Source organism: Centroberyx gerrardi, chromosome 1, assembly GCF_048128805.1.
Source record: "Centroberyx gerrardi isolate f3 chromosome 1, fCenGer3.hap1.cur.20231027, whole genome shotgun sequence".
Lineage (NCBI taxonomy): Eukaryota > Metazoa > Chordata > Actinopteri > Beryciformes > Berycidae > Centroberyx > Centroberyx gerrardi.
Window position 1 is genome coordinate 4,545,243 of NC_135997.1, and position 19,913 is coordinate 4,565,155.

Below are 19,913 nucleotides of genomic sequence, written 5' to 3' on the forward strand. Positions count from 1 at the left end.
AATGGCCAGGGGGCTTTTATTGTGAAAAGAACAGAATAGAAGCTAGATATTTAAGAAACAACAATTAAACCTGGCTCCCATTGGAAGGTCTACCCCTCTACAGTATTTTCCCCTCAGCCTTTTACCGTGCATAATGTTGTGAGAGATAGGATCCTGCCAAAAAAGAAAAAAAGGGGAACTCCTTCATTAATATTGACGAGGCGGGAGGCTGGCCTTTAGAGGTAGGAAGCCAACCATAACCATTGTAGCTGCAGCTGAAATAACTCATGAAAAATGAGGTGAACTCATGAAAGATAGATTAGTACAAGGATACTCATGGAGCCAATGGGAGAGTACAAGCTGCTCTGGACTATCTCTCCACCTCTCTCTCTATTTTTCTGCTTCCCCACCTCTCTCTCTATCTCTTACTCTCTACCCTTGTTTCCATTCACATCTATTTTAGAAAATACCTCAAAGGACTGTAACACAAGTGCCTGTTTTACAACCTGGGTAGGGCTCTGGTATTACATGAGTAGACTTTGCCATCTAGTGGCCGCATTTATGTTGCGCATCTAATAAAACAAAAAAAGAGTTAGTCCAAAATGTAATTTATATTAGCTAACAAAATAATTCACCTACCCTAAGGACTGGCACTGAACTACTTTTGAAAGAAATCTCCATAGCAGCATAGTAGTTTGTATTATTTATTATATTATAAAAGTGATGTTATATGTTGTATGTTGTGTGGCAAAGAAAAAATATCCATTTTGATATAAAAGAAGACAACAAACATTTTATTGTTGAACTTGACAGTGATGGTTTTCACTGTTTTATGTATAGCTGCAAGATGCAAAAGAAAATGTTTTTATGTCTCTATTGTAGTGTGAAAAATGTTGAAAAATAGCAATTGGGTATTGCAGATTGCAAAATGGTGAGTCTTGAAAGTAGGCCTTGCTCTTTGATTCTGAATGGCTGACACCAAAACATGATGTTTATCAATGATGTCTTTGATAGTTGAAAATGTTTCTATCAAACTCCATTGTAGCTGTGGTGGAAACAACAGTGTGGCATCACTGTGAGACGTCACATCATCTAGGATTGGCCATTTATCAGTGAGAATAAGAAAAATACACTACCAAACAAAATGGGCTCAGAAATGCAAGTTACATCACCAATAGCTGTTTTTGTTTTGTTTTTTTAGTGTTTCAGTGTGGATTTTTTCTTTAATTACTGCATTTTTATTAGGTCAATGGCTTTACCATTTCTAACATTCAATTAAACACCTCAGTGCCAGCTTTACACTAGTATATATCAAACCATCACATGCACTTTTGTAAGCAGTGTGGTGCATCTAATCGACTGGCCTCTGAAAGTCAGGAGCCACACTTTTCACAACATTCTAAGCCAGTGAAGGTGTACTAGCTGGGGTTTGGTTTCCTTAATCATTTTAAGAGCCACATCAGTCGTTATTTGAATGAGCTATGCCTTCATTGAACTGCTCAAAGTGCCCTCGAGTTTGCATAAAAGAATGGTAAGTTTGTGTTTGAGGTTCACCATCATTTTAATATTTTGTCTACTCCCACAATCTGATTTTCATATAGTTAATCCAAAGCAATATTCTGATGTTTATTTGAGTTGAGTCGGACAGATAGTGCCATTCAACAAAACCAACTACCCAAATTCAACTAGCTTTATTAAAATTCTTTCAAGATGGCAACAGGTCATCTGAAAAAAGTTCCCCTCCACACAGTATTGCACACGGTCAAGCCTGATGTCATCAAAAGGCAAACAGCATCGCTATTACTTAACTCTTAAAAATAGAGGCAGTATAGAAAATATGACATCTTAACATCTTTCAGTAGTTACCTTTTTCATAAATAGATTCAGTTCTTTTTTTTTGTCCGTCAATCACACCCATATATACAAAACATTGGGACAACGGTACCACAAACTCATCAGCAGCAGTGCTTTTCCACAAAATTGGACCAATGAACAAGCCAAACAAACATCTTTTGCCCAATTTGAAACATTCATTTTTGCCTTGAAACAAAAAAGAAACTTCATGTGAATGACTCCATTCATCTTAATGAATGATGTCCTTCACACAATCAACTCAATGACCTTCATTTCAAGACAAGAAAAAGCACTGAGAGCAGAGTCTCATTTCGAGGTGCTGTCTGTGTTTTCCCCTGCGGTGAAATGAACTGGAAATCTTATTTCTATTCATATCAAAATTGTTTGGCAGGTATGTTGACCCTGTTTTGTGAAAAACCCATCTCTATCATAAATCATATTGTCAGACTCAAAACAATCAAGTGGAAATGTACAGTCATTGAACATCAGAGCAGAGGGGATAGAAATGCATATATACATACATAACATACTGTACAGTATACTTTGAGGATGCACACTTATATACCGAATAATTTTAACATATATACTTTTACATCCTCCACCTTTTTTGCAGTACATTTTCAATGGCACACCATAATATCAGAATACATTTTTATGGTATTTTGCAACCATTGTGTCCCACTTCTGTAAGTGGCATGAGTGCATTTGTTAAGGTAAGGGAACAAACACCTTTATGCCCCTTGGCTATACATTTTAAAGGGAATAAGGGGGAGAGGGAGAGGTGTAGTGCTTCTGAGCTGATATGAGATGATTATATACACAAAGTTGGGAGTTTCAGTGCATAGTTTTAACTCAGCATCAAGATTATGTGCAAGGTATGAAGCCATGAAAGGCAATCATGGCAAAGCCGTTACCCAAGAGAGCACCCGCTGGTGCCAACATTTGTGATTTGGATGATAAGCATACAGTGGTATTTGAGGTTGGAGGAGGCGAGGGTTTAACATGTTGGCTTTAAGCTCACAGAAGGGCAACAAGGTTAAGAGGCAGTAAGAGTAAAAAAAAAAAAGATTTAAACAGTAGTGTTAAGAATGGATATGGCTTTCTGTGCCTTCTGAGGCTTTCATACAAGGTATAAATCAGAGTCCAACTCCTCCTTCCTTCTCAAACTCAATTCAACTCCTGCTTGAGGCATTGTATCAAAATAAGTTTCTTTCCTTGTCTCCTTTCTTATGTGGATCTGAAAACAATATAGGCAAAGAGTCCAGCCAGTCAGGAATCTAACAGCTTCTTTTCAGAAAGAACAAAGAGGAGAGAAGGGCAGAGCTATACTTTAAGGCTTGGTTTACCATACAACATTTCTTGAAAAAAATGATCATCAAACTTGTCATTTAAGCTAAACTAACCAAATCAGTACTCAGAGAAAACTGTCTGAATCTGGTCAGACACTTCTCTGCGTCCATCCTGAACAAAATATGATTTTAGAAATTATGTAGAATAACATGAGCATTACTTCAAATTCTTATTCTGCTAAATCTGAATTTGTGGAAATTCAGGGCGAATAAATCAACATTAGATTTCACAGAGGATGCCATCTTGAGTTTGAAATTTAAACCAATGAACGTATTTCCCAGAGTGCCCTCGCTAAAGGGCACCGGTGAGGCACATGAGGACGACCACATGCAGCGTGAGCAAGTAGGCCAGGAAGAAATATCTGGAGCGGGCGCGGGTTGTCAGCAGCTTGGAGCAGTAGAGGCTCCTCCCTCTGAGCCACCGGCGGCATGCCAGCGCCCCACCTTTCACCTGGAAATCACCAAATACGGTACCACATAATTAGAGGGAAAAAAATGTTCCATCACTGAAATAATTGGCTGGCTGCACAGGCCTCAAAAGAAAAGGGGTGAAAATAAAATCTGCCATTCTGCATTAGGCAAAGTTACAAACACATGATGATAGTATGCAATTCTGAAATCCAGAAACTATAAATTAGAAACTATGATTTATTGCCATAGGAGATGGGAAAATGAATTTGGGTAAATGAATAAATAAATGAACACAAATTAATCTTTGGTCTAGTGCGTACCTTGCGTGTGAGTAGGGGCTGGTTGGGGTCGAGAATGAGGGCCTCCCACTCCTCCTCTGCTTCCAGCTGGATACTGAAGTCCCTCTGGCTGCTTCTGGACGGGGACGGGCTGGAACCAACACTGCAAGACAACAACATTCAGACAAACTCTGCATTGTTGTACATATATAAATGTGTGTGTGTTTGAGTGAGTGATCTTGGGTCTAACCTCTTTGCCCTGTCCTCAGCGAGACACAGAGCCTCCTCAGCTGCCTCCCTCCTGCCTCTCTCCTCTGCCAGACTCTGCTCCACCTCCAGCAGCCTACACATACACACACACACACACACACACACACACACACACACACACACACACACACACACACACACACACACACACACACACACACACACACACACACACAAATACACCCATGAGCTAAACAAATTTGGACTCCACACAACCACAACTACACATAAACGTACAGTGATGGTTGGTCATGTGTATGAAATGACTGGTGCAAATTACATACTCAAACACACACACACGTACTTTTGATCACTCTCTCTCTCTCACACACACTCTCCTCACCTTTCTTGGAGTGTGGCCTCAGCCGTTTCAATGGTGATGGAGTGGCTGCTCCTCTCCTGGGGGGCTCCTGGTGCCACCTCAGCGCACACTGACCCCTGCTGGTAGGGACAACATATTACACATATGTAAAAGCTGTAACTTTTAGACAAAAATTTTGACACCGCTGTCCATAGTGTGAACCATTTAAACAATGTCCAAACCACAAGGACAAATTCTGCATATAATTATACAGGCAGTGAATAAGAGAATAACTGATATTCTCTTATTCACCGCCTGTATATGCAGAAACTGTGTATGAGGTTAAGATCAATCTGGTTGAGATCCATTTTCAATTTAAGGTGCAAATAAAATATGAATATCTGTATCTAAATATCTAAATGCAATCTGGATACAAAACGCGTGCTTATGTGTTAGGTGAAAAATGGACCACAAACTCATACACTGTCCATATAGGCAGGTACATGTACATGTATGAGATCCTTTACCTGTGCCTGGCCCTGGACCTGGCTTTCCAGCCAATGGCAGCGGTTCTGGGTGTCCCTCAAGGTTTGGGAAACGGCCCTCAGCTGGGCCGCCACAGCACCTTTCTCCTCCGCTGTCTGCTGCAGCTGGGGGAGTGTTGAAAAGGAAGTTTTACACATTTTAGAATACATGGTGATGAGGCGAAAACACGACAACTGTAAGTTCCCATTTAGTGTTACTTCTGTCCTCAATGAAATGCCTTCGGAGCACTTCATCTTTAGTTTTCCAAAACATCTCTCTTTTGAAGAAAGTAACACTACTAAATGCAATAACTTTACAAAAGAGATTTCATGCAATGAATACCACACCTCAAACATGGTTGGTGTAATGCAAGATAATATTGTGTTCAAAGCATTGCAGTCTCTCTTTACTTAATAAATGACAAAAGAAATTACAACATTTACATTTTCTCATATTTTTCTATCAAAATCCCATTACTTTTACTTCCTGGAAAACAGTGTATTTTTGGTCATTACTTGGTGGTGTACCAGCAGGTAAAAATTCCAAACAATACCATTATAGATTTCTGAACAATCGCCCCAACCTGCCCTCCCATCATCACCTGCAACTTCACAACTTGCAGCTGTGCATTTTTGGGTGTTCACCCCCAAAATCCCAGTTTGCCTTTCTTAAGCCGCCAGGGATGCATCCCGGTGGCTGGAATTTCTTCATTTTGAAGAATCCTGAATTTGTGACAGCTCGACGTCATGTGCAAAGCATTTCACAGTGGATTGCTTCACCAACTACACTGAGTATGCAATGGGCTTTACTGCCTTTGTTTGTTATGGTCAAACCTGCCCACTTTTGAACAGCCCCTCCCTACACCATGTCCCACCCCAGCATCCTGTTTCAACTGGAAAGATGTTGAATTATGGAAGCGAGACACCATCAAAATGTGGCAAATCAGCATGATAATTTTGTGGATTTAAACCTAAATTGATAGCTTTTATCTGATCTGAATAAAAGGCATCACAAATAGTTATTCACTGCATTTGAACAATAGCTATTTCTGTTGAAAGATTACCATGAAGAGAGTTGGTCCACTTACTAATATGCTGATTATAAGAGGCAACAGAAATCCACTTTTTCTTCTCGAAACATTTAATGTCTTACAAAAATGACCATGATAGAAATTAGCATTGTGAATCAATATGAATTTGAAAATATAAGCAGAATTAAAACTGGAATAAATAAATTCAAAAATTCAAAACAATTTTGGACCCTGCCAGTGTTTCTTCTAAGGTCAATTACGTATCATTTGGTGATGATCTGGTGAGCATCTGCATGTGTGATCTTGACATATTAATTGTGCATCAATGTGTGTATACTTGTGTTTGTTTTGTACCTTAGTGTTGAGCTGCTGGTAGTATTGGTCTCTTTGCTGGATCTCATACAGGCAGCGCTGCAAGTCTCTGTGAAGCTGGATTCTCTCTGTCTCCAACTGGCGCATCATCTCCTCCATTTCACTTTGACCTACCAAAGCAACAGTTTCCTGTTGCGTGCGCACACACACACACACACACACACACACAATCGGTCTAATTGTATGATATGTGGAGTTGTGTATTATATGTTTTTTCTTGTTGCATTTAGGTCCTTATGGTTGCACTGATGTTGTATGTGGTGTATTGTTACAGCTATTCCATCTGTACTGTGATTAATTCCACCAGCCTAGCCGTGTGGTAATAAAAGAAACTTGAACTTGAACTTGAACACACACACACAGAAAATAAGATGCTGCCATTTGGTCTTCTTCACAATTGGTACTCATGCTAACAAGCTTATTAATGATTAACAACATAACAATGTTTATTTCTAATATATAAGTGGCTGGTGACATGAAATACCTCACCATTCTTTTAAGGAGGATTAAAAAATGTGCCCCAGTGACAAAGACAACATTGCAAAACACAACCAAGATAACAATCACAAAGTCTTCACACAAGGCAGAATATTCAGGTGTGTAAACTTACCTTGACTGGTTGTCCATCCTTCCTCCCTGCAGCCTGCTGTTTCTCCTTTAGGGCTTGGCATTCACTATGCAGACTATTTCTCTCAGACCTATATAACAAACAAACCTTTTAATACAGGTTATTGATTCATTCCTGTATAACCGTCATATCATGGTCCCCTATTTTAATCAATTTTTTTTTAAGAATGTGGAACAAATATGGATTTATTTTTTTTTACTTTTTGCTAGCATTATGTTCAGAAATTTATTTGATATCAAATAACTTTGATAATTTAGAAATTTTCAAATTTCTAAACAAAACCAAATCCCAGAGACAGAACACTTTAAGAACACAGAGAATTTGATCAAACGCTGAAAATAAAACTTTAAGTTTATTTTATCATTACTTGTTTTTAATCTGATCTTACCTGAGATCTGCTATTTCTGTCTGGTAGCTGCTGACCTCTTTCTCAGTTTGCAGTTTGTAGGCTTGTGCCTTCTGTAATGTTTTCTGCAGCTCATCCACCTTCTGCCTCATCTCCTGCAACAACATAAAACATTGGCAGACAAGGGTCATCAACTGGTAAAATAAAACAATGACAACTTCAAAAAAACATCAAACAGGACATTTCACTGCTATCACCATTTGTGCATCCCAACAAAAAATACCATGCAAGTCAAAGCAATGGCATGTAGAAAAAGAGCTTTCTGACTAGACCCTGCATGCTGTCTGCAAAATGATATACAGCCAACGGCCCAGAGAAAGGATGAGCAAACACAGCCAAACACAAATCACAGCTGGTGACTTACCAGCCCATCTCTCTCATTCTGGAAGGCATTGACACCACTTCCATTTGACTCTTCCACACTCACAGAGGTGACTGCCTCTGGACCTGACCCTTGCCTGGACTCAACCACTCTTTTGGCCCCAGCCAGCTCATCCATCAGCCTGTCACGATCGTTTTGGAGGCTGGCCATGGATCTGGAGAAGGCTGACACCTGCCTGCTGTATGTGTTATTCTCCAAGATGACCTGCTTCAGCTCCCTTTCCTTTTCTGACAAAGCCTTGGTCAGCTCATCCAACAACTTGTTCAACTCTGTCTCTGTGTCCTTGCTCTCTAAGGCTTTCATTTTTTGAACAAGGATGTGCCTCTCTTTAGCAAACACAGCCAACTCCGTAGTGGCATCCTGGAGACTGCGCTCAACCTTGGTCAAGGCCGCCTGAGTCTCTCTGAGTTCTTCGTCATATCTGTTCCGCAGGATCTTGAAGTCTTCAATGAGCTGGTCGCGGTCATTCTGTAAAGCGGCCATGGCTTTTCCCAGGGACTCATTTTGAGCCTTTATGTCTTTGCTTTGAGCTTTGGCCTCCGATAATAGTTGCTCTGTTTGGAGTAGGTCTTTTGCCAGCTCTGCCACCCTTTGATCTGCTGTCTCCCGCTCATTCCTCATCAGCTCTACCTCCCGCTCAAAGGTGTCCAACTCACTGTTGTATTTATCCTCAGCATCTGCCAGCTTCTTGTCTGTCTCACTTTCCAGCAGCTGCAATTTGTCCGTCAGTTCATCAGTTAAGACTTTCTGGGCAAAATGTTTTTGCTGGAGGTCGTTACATTCAGCAGCTTTGGCCGCCACAGCTTGCTGCAAGTCAGCAATCACTTTGCCTTCATTCATCATGGCCCTTTCTTTTTTCACAGCCAATATGTCAGCTTCCAGTTTTGCGACCTGAGTTTTAAGTTTAGATGTCTCTGCTTTTAAAGTATTGCTTGCCTCCTCTTCCTTCTGGAGTTCCAAGAGAGACTCTCTGTTCTGCTTTTCAGCAGCAGCCTTTTGGTTTTCAAGGTTTTTGATCATGTCTTGCTGCTTCTTGAGCAGCACCTTCAACTGGTTGTCCTTTAGGGACAGGACTTGATTCAAGTCCTCTCTGTAGCGAACCAATTGCGCCCTGAGCATTGCATTCTCTGAATTGAGATCATCCATCTGATGTAACAGTTTCCTTATTTCATGTTTAAGGCCTTTGGTTGCATTAACTTCCCCTTCAGAGCCTTCTCTACCTTTCAACCCTAACTGATTCCTTGCTTCAAGCATTCTGTATTCTGACATCAACCGCTCCCTTTCAGACTGTAAAGACACCATAGAGTTCCTGAATGACTCCATCTTAGCTGCTATTTGCTCCTTTTCCTGGATAGACCTGTCAACTTTAATTTGCAGACTTTTCACCTTGGTCTCTAGCCCTCTCAACTCTTTGTCAGCCTTTTCCTTTTGGTAATGTAAAGATGTTAGCCTATCCTCATAACCTGCTGCTTGGGCACGATAATTAGTCTGGAGTTGTTCTAGATAGCCTGACATCTGTCCATCTCTAGAGGATAGCAAGGAGGAGATCTCAGCATCTTTGCTATGAAGGAGTTTTTTCAATTGCAGAGAAATGGCCTCCTGCTTCTCAAAGTCAGACTGAAGTTTGTCATTTTGAGTCTGTAAAAGGAGTAGCTGAGCATCTGTGTCTGCATTCATCTTTTCCAATTGCTGGACTTGAAGCTGCATTTGGGATGTAACATCTTCCTCGTCAGCAAGCTGTCTGTTCAGTGTGCTTTTATCTTGCTCTATTCTTTCAACTTGAGCTCTTAGTTCCTTTAACTGCACAATCATAAGCTCCACAGTTTCAGTGAGTTCAGTATTGCTGGCACCCATTACAAATAGCTGTCTTTGCTGTGCAGCAGCAGCAACCGAGTATTCATTGAGTGTCCTTTCTAGTCTTGACTTGGTCACTCGTAGTTCATTCACCTCGTTATCTTTCACTCTCATGTCTTCAAGGAACCTTCTGATCACAAAACCCTGTTCTAAGAGCTGGCTATCCTTCTCATGCAAGGTCTTTTGGTATAAATCATTCCATTGTTTTGTGGCATCTGCCCCTTGAAGGGTGGAAGATAGCGCAGACAGCTTTGTTGCATTAGTCTCAGCCTCTCTCTTCAGAGTGTTAATCTGTAGATCTTGGGAGTCTATTTGCTGTCTCAGTTCAATAACCATTTGACTTTCTTGTTCATTTAAACTCTGAAGGTCATCTATCCGTTTCTGTAAAATAATCTGTTTTTCCATATAAACATTTTTTTGTTGCTCATCTAGATTTTCTGGTACTGTTGTTCTCTCAATGACCTGATGTTCCCAATTTTTACTTTTCTCTGATATTTCCAGAGCCAGCTGGTCTTTCTCAGATCGAATACTCACAATGCTTTCTGTGGCCTCCTGGAGGAGATTCTTGTGCATAATCAGCTCAGCTTCAAGTTGTTTGCCTCTCTCCTCTAAAATCGATATCTTCTCTGAGCTTCTCTTCAGTTCCGTTTCCAACTCTTCACAGGCAGATTGTGAGGTCTTCCAAGACCTCTCTAAATCTAAAATCAGTTCCTGGTATTTAATACAGTTTTGCTGCAGCTGATTTATTTCATGATGCTTTTCTTTAAGCAGCTCTTGCAGTTCCTTCTTCACATTCTTGGACCCCTCATTGCCTCTCCGAACCATCTTGAGTTTCTCCTCAAATTCTTTGACTAATCTCAGTTGCTCTTCCTCTTTTTCTTGACAAACCTGAGTAGTCATCTCCTTATTAGCTGCTACCTGGGAGGACAGCTGCATGTTTTGGGTTTGCAAAGCACAGACAGACTCAGTCAGTTCATCAATTCTTTCAGAGTTTTGGAGGATCACAGTTTCTAAATATTCATTTTCATTTTTTACTTTGTCTGAAGTCTCTTGAACATTTTCAAGTTCCTCTTGCAAAAGAGACTTGTCATCCTCCAAGATTCTAACCTTCTCATTAAGGCTAATAGTCTCTTGGCTGTGCTTGTTGATAATGTCCTTGAGCTCTTTAGTGACATTATCTTTCTCTCCTAATTGCAATTCATGATCATTCTGTATTTGCTCAATTCTTGCAGAAAGATTCTGCTTCTCCCTTTGTAACAAATCATTGATTTCCAGTTGGGCACCAAGTTCTGTTTTCTGGGCCTCAATCTGGGCAGTCAGTGAATTATTCAAACCGAGTGCTTCATCAAGTTTAAACTGCATGTTGTTCTCACATGATTTTGACTGCAAGTGCCTCTTTTCTAATGAACAGCTAGCTTCTTTAAGCTCTTCTGCCAGTTTGCTATTCTCAGCCTGAATCTCTGTAAGCTTCTCTCCGAGTTCCTCTAATGACTCTTGAAGGTTGCAGATCTCAGTCTCCAATTGTTGATTTTTAACAGTCAGCTCATCAACTGTGATTTTCTGTTTTTCATCAAATTCAATCAATTCCCTTCTAATTTTCTGATTCTCTTCCTCCAGCTCCTCAATCTTCTGCTGCTTTACTTTAGAAAACTTGCGCATCTTCTCTTTAATTCTAACATTTTCCTCTTCCATCTCTCTAGCTTGCTTCTCCAGACTCTCCCTCTCAGTCTCATGTTTGTGCACTTTATGGAGGGCCTCCTGTCTTTCTCTTTTGGCCCCCTCCAAAAGCTGCCTCATCTTATCCATTTCACTGCTAACATTTTCATAAGCTTGTAAAAGGGACTCATACTCTTGTTTCAGCTCTGAGTGCTTGGACTTCCACTCGGACAACTCCTCTGTTTGAGAGTCCTTAAGAGATTCGAGCTGGCATGAAAATGCTTGTTTCTGTTGGGTAATGTTTTCTATGGTTAGTTTCAAGCTTTCACAGGCCACAGATAGATTGTGATTATCATTAAGAATGCCATCAACTTCTGTGATAAGCTTGTCTTTCTCCTTGCTCAGGGATGATGCAAAGCTTTCCAGATCCACATTTTGTCGTTTCAATTTGGACACTGATAATTCCAAGGCCACGGAATCTGCCTCCTTTTCTTCATGTTTGGCTGACAGTGCTTCTAATTGTTCTTTGAGTGTTGTGTTGTCCTTCAAGAGTTCTTTCCTAGAAATTAAAGCTGCTTGAAGCTTCCTAGTTAGGAGAGCAGTTTTGTTTGGGTTGTCCTGATCATTCATTTTGGTGCCATCTTCTCTAGACTTCTGAAGCTCACCAGCTTCTGTCCTCATTTTCTCCATGGCAATTTCATGAAGGTGAATTTGCCGCTGTAATTGCTGTTCAAGGGCAGCAATGAGTTCTTCCTTTTCTGAAACTTGAGCCTGAGAAATTAACAAGGCATCATCTCTCGCCTTCAGTTCTGCTTCACAATTTTCAGCGTATTTAGAAAGAGACTGGACCTCCTCTTTGTCAACATCTTCCTGTTTAACATATTTCTCATGCATTCCATGGATCTTTTGATGTAGCTGCTGATTTACTTCCTCAGCCTCTTTTAGTTGGGTATTCAGTGTGGCAACCTCATCTCTGAGTTGATCAACAAATCTGAAGGCATTTTCTTTTTCTTGTTGTAATAATTCCATGTGTAACTTGTTACTTTCATTTGGAGTACAATGCAGTTGTGCTTTTTCAAGCTCCTTAGCCAAAACATCTTTACCCTCATTGAGCTGTTGCTGTGTTTCTGCTAAAGTGTTTTGTATGGTTTGCAATTCTGAGGATTTCAGGGAAACTGAGGCAAGTGCTGTCTCAAGTTCCACTTTCATCAGATCTCTTTGCTCCAGAAGAGCTTTCTTTTCTCCCATCAAAATTTGATACTTTTGTTCATTCTCACAAATGTAAGCATCTAACTTGCATTTTAGTTCCTCCACTGCAGCCTGAGAAACGCTTAATTGGCTTTGCAAAACCAAGTTTTCATCTGTTAAAGTTTGCTTCTCCTGTTGGCTCTTTAGCTCAGCCACTTTAATTGCGTTCTGACATTTCTCAAATTCTTCTGTTTTCTCTTTTATCTTTGCATGGGCTTTCGCCAAATCATTCTCGCCCATGTGAAGTTTTGAATTCAATGCTTGTAACCTTTGTTCCAAGGCTATGAAAGCCTCATCTTTACTTGCCATCTCAGAAGACAAGCTCTCTAATTTGGATTGAGCAATTTCAAGTTCTGTCTGTAAGATTGGTAGAGAGTGGCCTTGACTCTCTTTCTCAGCCAGAGACATTTTCAGATTTTGTAGAGTTTTATCCCTCTCCTCAACAAGCTGTCTCAAAGTCTCCAATTCATCTAGGTGAGACAGAGAAGCTTTACGGACATCTTCCAATTCCTTGACCTTCTCGTCAAACTTCAACTGGACAGCATTTAGCTCATTGGTCTGCTGACAATGCTGCTCCAGGAGAGCCTTGTAGTCGTCTTTCATTTCAGCTAGCTCTTGGACCAACTTCTTTTCATTTTCTTGAGATTTCTTCAGCGTCTCTCTGCGTGCCAGCAAGGCAGCCTGGGTCTTTTTCTGTAGCTTTGCCTTTTCTTGCTTCAACTGTGCCAGCTCATTTTCTAAGTCAACAGCAGTAGCAATGGAGCCAGATTTGTCCTTTAAATCATCTTCAGTTTTTTTCATCTCATTTTGAAGCTCTTCAAATTTCTGCATCATGCCATGTCTGTCATGTTCAAAGGCATCTTCTTGCTCAGAAATACTGGACTGCAGTTGCTTGATGAGAGAGCTTTTCTCATTGAGTGTGTGCAATGTTTCTGACAAACACACTTCTTTCTCATTTAATGTGGCTTGCAAAATTTGTTTATCTGTCTGCAATTGTTCCACAAGTCTTTCTCTCTCTTTTTCCAGTTTAAGAATCTCTTCCTCTTTCTCAAGAATTTTCTTTTCAAGCAGAAAAACATTTTCTTCATACATTTTTGTTGTGGCTTGAGCTTGAGATGTTATTTCTTGTACCTTATCATGTAAAAGGGATATCTCAGTTCTATTATTCTCACACTCTTCTTTTTGGTTTTCATATTCTTCAATTTTTTTCAATAAATCCTTTCTTACAATGAGAGCAGCTTGAAGCTTCTTCTTGATTGTATCTTTTTCTTTAGATAGCCTGGCAAGTTCACTTTTTATATTATCATTTTCTTTAATCAGCTCAACATTCTCTGAAGTCTTGGTTTCAATTTCACTTTGAGAGTGTGAAATACGTTCTTCTAATTGCTGAGAAATCTCCTCAAGCTTTTTTATGGAGTTCTTGTGTGCATGTTCCATGCTTTCTAATTGTGCTATTACAGCACTTTTTTCTTCACCAAGCTTCACCCTTTCATTTGAGGCAGATTCCATGACTTGGGCAATGGATGTATCCTTGTCCCTTAATTGTTGACTAAGTCCAGCAAGTAATTCCTTCTGCTGACTTATTTGAATGCTCATACAGTTGATTTGCTCATCTTTTGCTTGTAATTCATTGTGTAAAGAAGAGTGTTTAACAATTGTCTCTTTCACTTTCTCTGATTCAGTGTGGAGCTGTGCCTGCAAATGCTCTACTGTCTCTTGTAAGAGAGTAATTTGTTGACACTTGTCATAATGGCTCTTCTCTCCCTCGTTCAGGGTATGCTCTGTCTTTTGTAATTGTGCTAAGGCTTTATCTAACTCACTTTTCAAAGAATCTGACTCAGACTGATGACTTTCCTCTAATCGTTTCATGATGGCCTGTAAAGACGCTTTTTCTTCATTTAAAGCGGCTAATCGCTCAGACATGGTTTGTGACAAAACCGACAAATCTTGATCAGTACCCTTTTTTCTGGCTTCAAGTTTTTGTAATTCACTTTCCATAGCTTGTAAAGTATGACGCAAACCATTGTTCTCATTATCTTTTTCCTGGACAGATGCTAATATCTTTTCAAGTTGGACCCTTGATGCTGATGCCTCCAACTCTTTTGCCTTAAGCTGATCAGAACCCAGCCTGATTGCTGAGGCTGCCTCTGCTAACTTTTCTTGCAAACTGTCCAAGTCTTGTTTCAATGCATTAACTTTAACATCTTTAGATTTCATTTCATTTTCAACACTTTTCAATTGTTCCACAAGGAGATTCTTATCTTGTGATTCTCTATCCAGAACTAATAGCCACTCTTTCTCAGAATCCTGTAGAATTTGTTCTATCTTTTGAATGTTTGCTTTCAATCCAGAGATTTCTTCATCTTTGACACTAACCTCAGCTTGAAGAATCTCCTTCTCGGACACCATTTTCTCCATAATTTCATTCACGCTGCTGGACTGCTGCGCCATTTGAAGCTGCAACTCCCCCTGTGTTGCTCGTATCTGATGATCATGTCTTCTTTCCAGCTCATCCTTCTCTGCAAGGTGTTTTTTAAGTTCCTGTTGCAAATGTGTTTTTTCATTATTGACAACATTAAGATGCTTTTGGTGCTCTTCCTTCGACAAACTAATCTCCTCATTTAGCCTCTTATTTTGATCCTCTAATTTCTGCATTTCTGCAACCAATTGAGCTGTGTGTTTAGCTTGGGCTGTGTACTGACTGTTAATTGCATGTAGGGCCATCTCTCTCTGCTCAAGGTTTTCGGTCAGTGCATTCATCTGTGCCACAACTTGGAGATGCTGTGATTTCAGTCTTTCTATTTCCACGGTCAGCAATGACACACTTGCTTGATGGGTAGCGAAATCTTCTTCCTTTTCCTTTGAAAGACTGGAATTCAGGTCTTGGGTTTTCTGAAGTTTTTGATGGATCATAGATAGTTCATTTCTCAGTGTTTCTATAGTCACCTCTGCTGTCTGAAATGCGCTGTTGTTGTCACTCAGTAACTTACTAAGACTGGACACCTCATCAGCCCTTTGGGACAACTCCTTTCTGACATCTTGCAACTCCTCTAAGTGAACTGCATATTTATCTTGGAGATGGCTGAAGGCACTTTGCTTCTCTTCTACTGACTTGCTGAGGTTTGCAGACTCAGTGGACAATGACTGAATCTGACTCTGTAGCTGCGATACCAACTCCGCGCTTTCCATGAACTGAGTTTTAAAGAGCACAGCCTCATCTGCTCTTCTCTGCATATCCTGAAGGGAATTTGACTGGTCCAAAAGAGCTGCCTCTTTTTCCTCTAAGTCCTTTTTCAGTGCCGCCATTTCAGATGTCTGTACTTGGAGGGTGGTGTTGAGCTTTGTGACAGACTCTTGAAGGTGTGAAAGCTGCTCTTTCATGCTCTCACACTCTGCCTCTTTGGCTTCCAGTTTTGAATTGAGATTTCCAATGGCTGCTGATGAAGTACTCTGAGATTCAAGGCTTAACTGCTCTTTTTCCTTCAAAGTCTCTTTCAATATGGATAACTCTGAAGTAAGAGTGTCAACTTGACCTCTGAGCTTAAAGACAGAATCTTCAAGCTCTGAAACTTGTGTTCCTAAACTGACATTATCATCAACTTTCTGTTTCAGCTGCACCTCTTGCTCAGCAATCCTACTGTTAAGTTCCTTGGTCTTTTCCACTGCATTATTCAATTCTCTGTGGAGCTCTGCAATTGAGTCAAGCTGGCTTTTGGAACTCTCCGTTTCTGAAGTAAATTTCTCCTGGAGAAAACTAAGCTCTTTCTCAGTCTGTTGCAACAACACATCTTTATCTTGAAGACACTGCTCAAGAGTCTGAGCTTTACTCTGTAACTGTGTGATGACCTCTGTCTGTTGGCTTGTCTGACCCTCAACCTCCAGAGACTTCGCCTGTAACTGCTGGATGAACTTCTCCTGCTGTTTCTGGGAGACATCTTTTTCTTGTACTGTCAAACTAAACCTCTCCTTCTCTGAGCATGCTGCTTTCAGTTCTTCTGTTAAATTAGACACCTGGTTGTCCCTATCACAGACTGCTGTTCTAAGATTTGTGATTTCTTCAATTGCTTTGGACTGCTCCATCATTGATTTCTGAAGTTCAGATTTTAATCTCACGTTCTGCTCATTCAGTGCTTGAATATTATCTCCAAGATCAACTACCTCAGCTTTCCTCTGGTCCTCCTCCTGCATCTGTTGACTATTTTCAGCGCGGAGTTTCTCCACAGTAGCTTTTAGGTTGGTAATTTCAACCTCCATCTCTGCAGCATTCTCATTCATGGCACCAAGCTGACTGCTGAGTGACATCACAGATTCATTCCGTTTATTCAGCTCATCTTTATGGTTTTGAAACTCATTTGTTATATCTCTTAAGGTCTGTTCCTTTCGCTCTATCTGCTGCTGCAGCTCCAAGCACTCTTCCCTGAGTGACTCCGTCTCACCCTGCATCTTCGATAGGAGTTCTTTCTGTAGCATGACTTCATTCTGATAAAAGCTACATTCCTCTGTTTTCTGCTGAAACATAGTGTCCTTCTCCATTAGCCCTGACTTAAGGACAGATCCCTGTTCCTGAAGAAGAGATAAAGTATCCTGAAGTTGCACCAGTTGGGCCTGCTGGGCTTCCATGTGGGAACATTGTTCTGACACAGTCTTTTCTTTCTCATTCATGGACGTGTTGAGTTGATTCACTTGTGTTTTCAAGCTGTCAACTTGCTCTTGTAAACCCGCAACTTGGTCTTCCGTCTCTCTTAATGTTTTTGATAAATTAGTACATTCAGTTGTTTTCTCAAGCAAACTCGCTGAATTTGATTGTTTGTTTTGCTTGAGGACCTTGTTTAAGTCATCTGTTGTCATGGTCAGCTCCACTTTGTCTTTCATTAGGCTGTCAATTATTTTGCGATTTTCTGAGTGTTGAATTTCAAGCCCAGAAAGTTTTTCTTGGAGTAAACTCCTCTCAGCAGTTAGTTCAGAAACTGACTCAACCTTCTGTGCCAACTCTTCTTGTAGTCTCTGATTATCTTCTGTTAAACTGTTAATCTTCATGCTAAAATTGGAGTTCTGTTCAAGAGACACCTTAATCCTTCCATCAAGGTCAGATGCAACCTGTATTTGCTGAGCAAGCTCCTTCTCTCTGATTTCGTAAGCAGCACGTAAATGGTGGTTTTGCTCAGTGACTGCCTGGATGTGGCTGTGTAAGCCAACCATCTCCGTTTGCCTCTGCTCTAGCTCCTGTTTCATTTTGGCATTCTCTGTGCCATAGTTCTCCAAACTTGTTTTCAGCTCTGCCTTTTCAGATTCAAGCTTTATGGTATTGTCCTCCATGACACCGAGTTGGCTGCTGAGAGACATAACAGTCTTGTTTTTGTCATTTAGTTCATCGTTGTGTTTTTGACATTGTTGTGTCACATTTTTAAACATTTCTTCTCTCTCTTTAATTTGCTGGCGAAGTTGTAAGCATTCTCCATGAAGTGATTCCGCCTCAGCCTGCTGCTTTGACGTAATACTTTTCTGCTCTGTAATTTCATTCTGTAAACTGTGATACTCTTCTTGTTTCTGTTTCAACATTATATCCTTCTCCATTAGCTCAGATTTCAGGGTGCACTCCTGTTCTTGAAGCAGAGACAATGTTTCCTGAAGTTGCATTTTCTGACTTTGCTGGGTCTCCATTTCTGTTCTAAGATCAGTGACAGTCTGCTCTTTTTCTTCCATGTTATGCTGGAACTGCTCAACCTGGGAAATCATGCTTTGCACATGTTCTTGTAGTTGTGCCACTTTCTCCTCCTTCTCCCTGAGCAACTGGTTAAGATGACTACATTCATTTATTTTTTCCAGCAGTGTTTCTGAGTTTGACTGTGTGCTTTGTTCAAGGACTCTATTTAGTTCATTAGTTCGAACACTCAAGTCCTCCTTCTCTTTTTGTAGCCCTTCAATAATTTTGCCATTTTCTGAATGCTGTGTTTCAAATGTGGATATTTTGGCTTGCAGGGATTCCCTCTCAACTGTAAGTTCTGAAATAGATTTCATACTTTCAGTTACTTCGAGTTCAAGTCTCTCATTCTCTTTTGTGAGGGAATTTACTTTGCTGACGTTTTCATTAAGTTGTTCCACATGCTGCTTTTGTGACTCAAGCTCCTCATTCAACCCCTTAAGCTTCCCTTGCAGTTTCTGTTTTTCAGACTTCGTGCTTTTTAAGAGGTTCTTGAGTTTGGAGACATTTTCAGATTTACTTTCAAGTTCTTTCCCCAACTTGTCCTTTTCTGAATCCCGGACTTGCAATTCAGTGCTGAATTTCTGCTTCTCACCCTCAGCCTGTTTATGAATGGCCTTTAGCTGGTCCTCCAATGATGCTATGGTTTCTAATTTTTCTTGCATCGCCTTTTTGATATGTTCCTGACTCTGTACTTGCTCCTCTAACTGTTTGGACAATGTCTGCATGTCATCATTATATTTTGCCACCTCTGCCAGGAGCTTGTTCTGTTCTTCCTTGAAGGATTTGAGTTCTTTCTCATAGGTCTGTTCTTTATCATGAAGCTGTTGCTGTAGTTTCTCATTGCTGGTATTTTTGTCCTTGAGCTGCAAGATGAGTCCTTCTGACTCCTGCTGTAGTTTATGGGTGGATAATGTCATCTGTTCCTTCAGTGAGGAGATCTGCATTTCACATTCAGAAAGATGATTACGATGGCTCACTGTCTGTTTCTGGATCTCCCCTCGGAGGTCCTGAATAGTTTTCTTATCCTCGTTGGCCTGCTTTGTAAGGTCTTCCACCTCGGCCAATTTAGACTCTCTTTCCTCTTTGGCCTTGATCAATTCTGTCTCTGTATCCTTGAGCTTTTCCACCAAATCTGTGATTTTGTTATTCAGGCCTTGCTGGTCTGAATCCTGAGAGTCTCGGATAATCATTGCCTCCCGCTCTGCCTTACTCAGTGCACTTTCAGTACGAATCAGGTCCTCCTCCTTGAGCTTGATCTCCTGTTTCAGCATTGTGATCTGTTCCGCATACTCCACCATGTTACCAGAGAGGGTTGATATCTCCTTTTCCTTGTCCAACAGGATATCTTTAAGACTGTCAATTTCCCGCTCACAGCTTTGAAGGTCATGGATGAGCTGGGCCCGGTCTTCCAAGTGGGTAGTGTTCAATTTGTCCAGCTCCTCATTTGTCTGATCAAGCTCGGTTTGTAAAGTTTCTATGGCGACTTCTTGCTTTTGTGTCTGCAAATTTTGGGATGAAAAAATAATAAGTATCACTTGAGGCTGGAGACTTTTTTGTATCATTAGTACAGATCATTAATATAAAAATAAGTTACAAAAGACAATCTTGTAGCAATTTCTTATGAAAGTATGGGTATTAATTGTATGCAATGTAATAAAAGGATTGA

At 40.5% G+C, this 19,913-nt stretch overlaps 1 protein-coding gene across 4 annotated transcripts in view; it reads right to left on the bottom strand.

Annotated features, from left to right (window-relative positions):
- Positions 1–1,655: 1,655 nt before the first annotated feature.
- LOC139923265 (uncharacterized) overlaps positions 1,656–19,913 on the bottom strand; it is a 36,629-nt gene continuing 18,371 nt past the window's right edge. For 2 of the 4 annotated variants that reach the window (XM_078285408.1, XM_078285395.1), the window contains exons 21-29: positions 14,920–19,746; positions 7,386–7,498; positions 6,980–7,067; positions 6,352–6,498; positions 4,970–5,092; positions 4,485–4,582; positions 4,122–4,214; positions 3,914–4,034; positions 1,656–3,633 (exon numbers count right to left, since the gene is read on the bottom strand). In XM_078285408.1, the coding sequence (XP_078141534.1) occupies positions 3,475–3,633; positions 3,914–4,034; positions 4,122–4,214; positions 4,485–4,582; positions 4,970–5,092; positions 6,352–6,498; positions 6,980–7,067; positions 7,386–7,498; positions 14,920–19,746 (5,769 nt within the window). In that variant the 3' untranslated portion in view covers positions 1,656–3,474. The other 2 variants (XM_078285403.1, XM_078285413.1) reach the window with 2 other exon arrangements.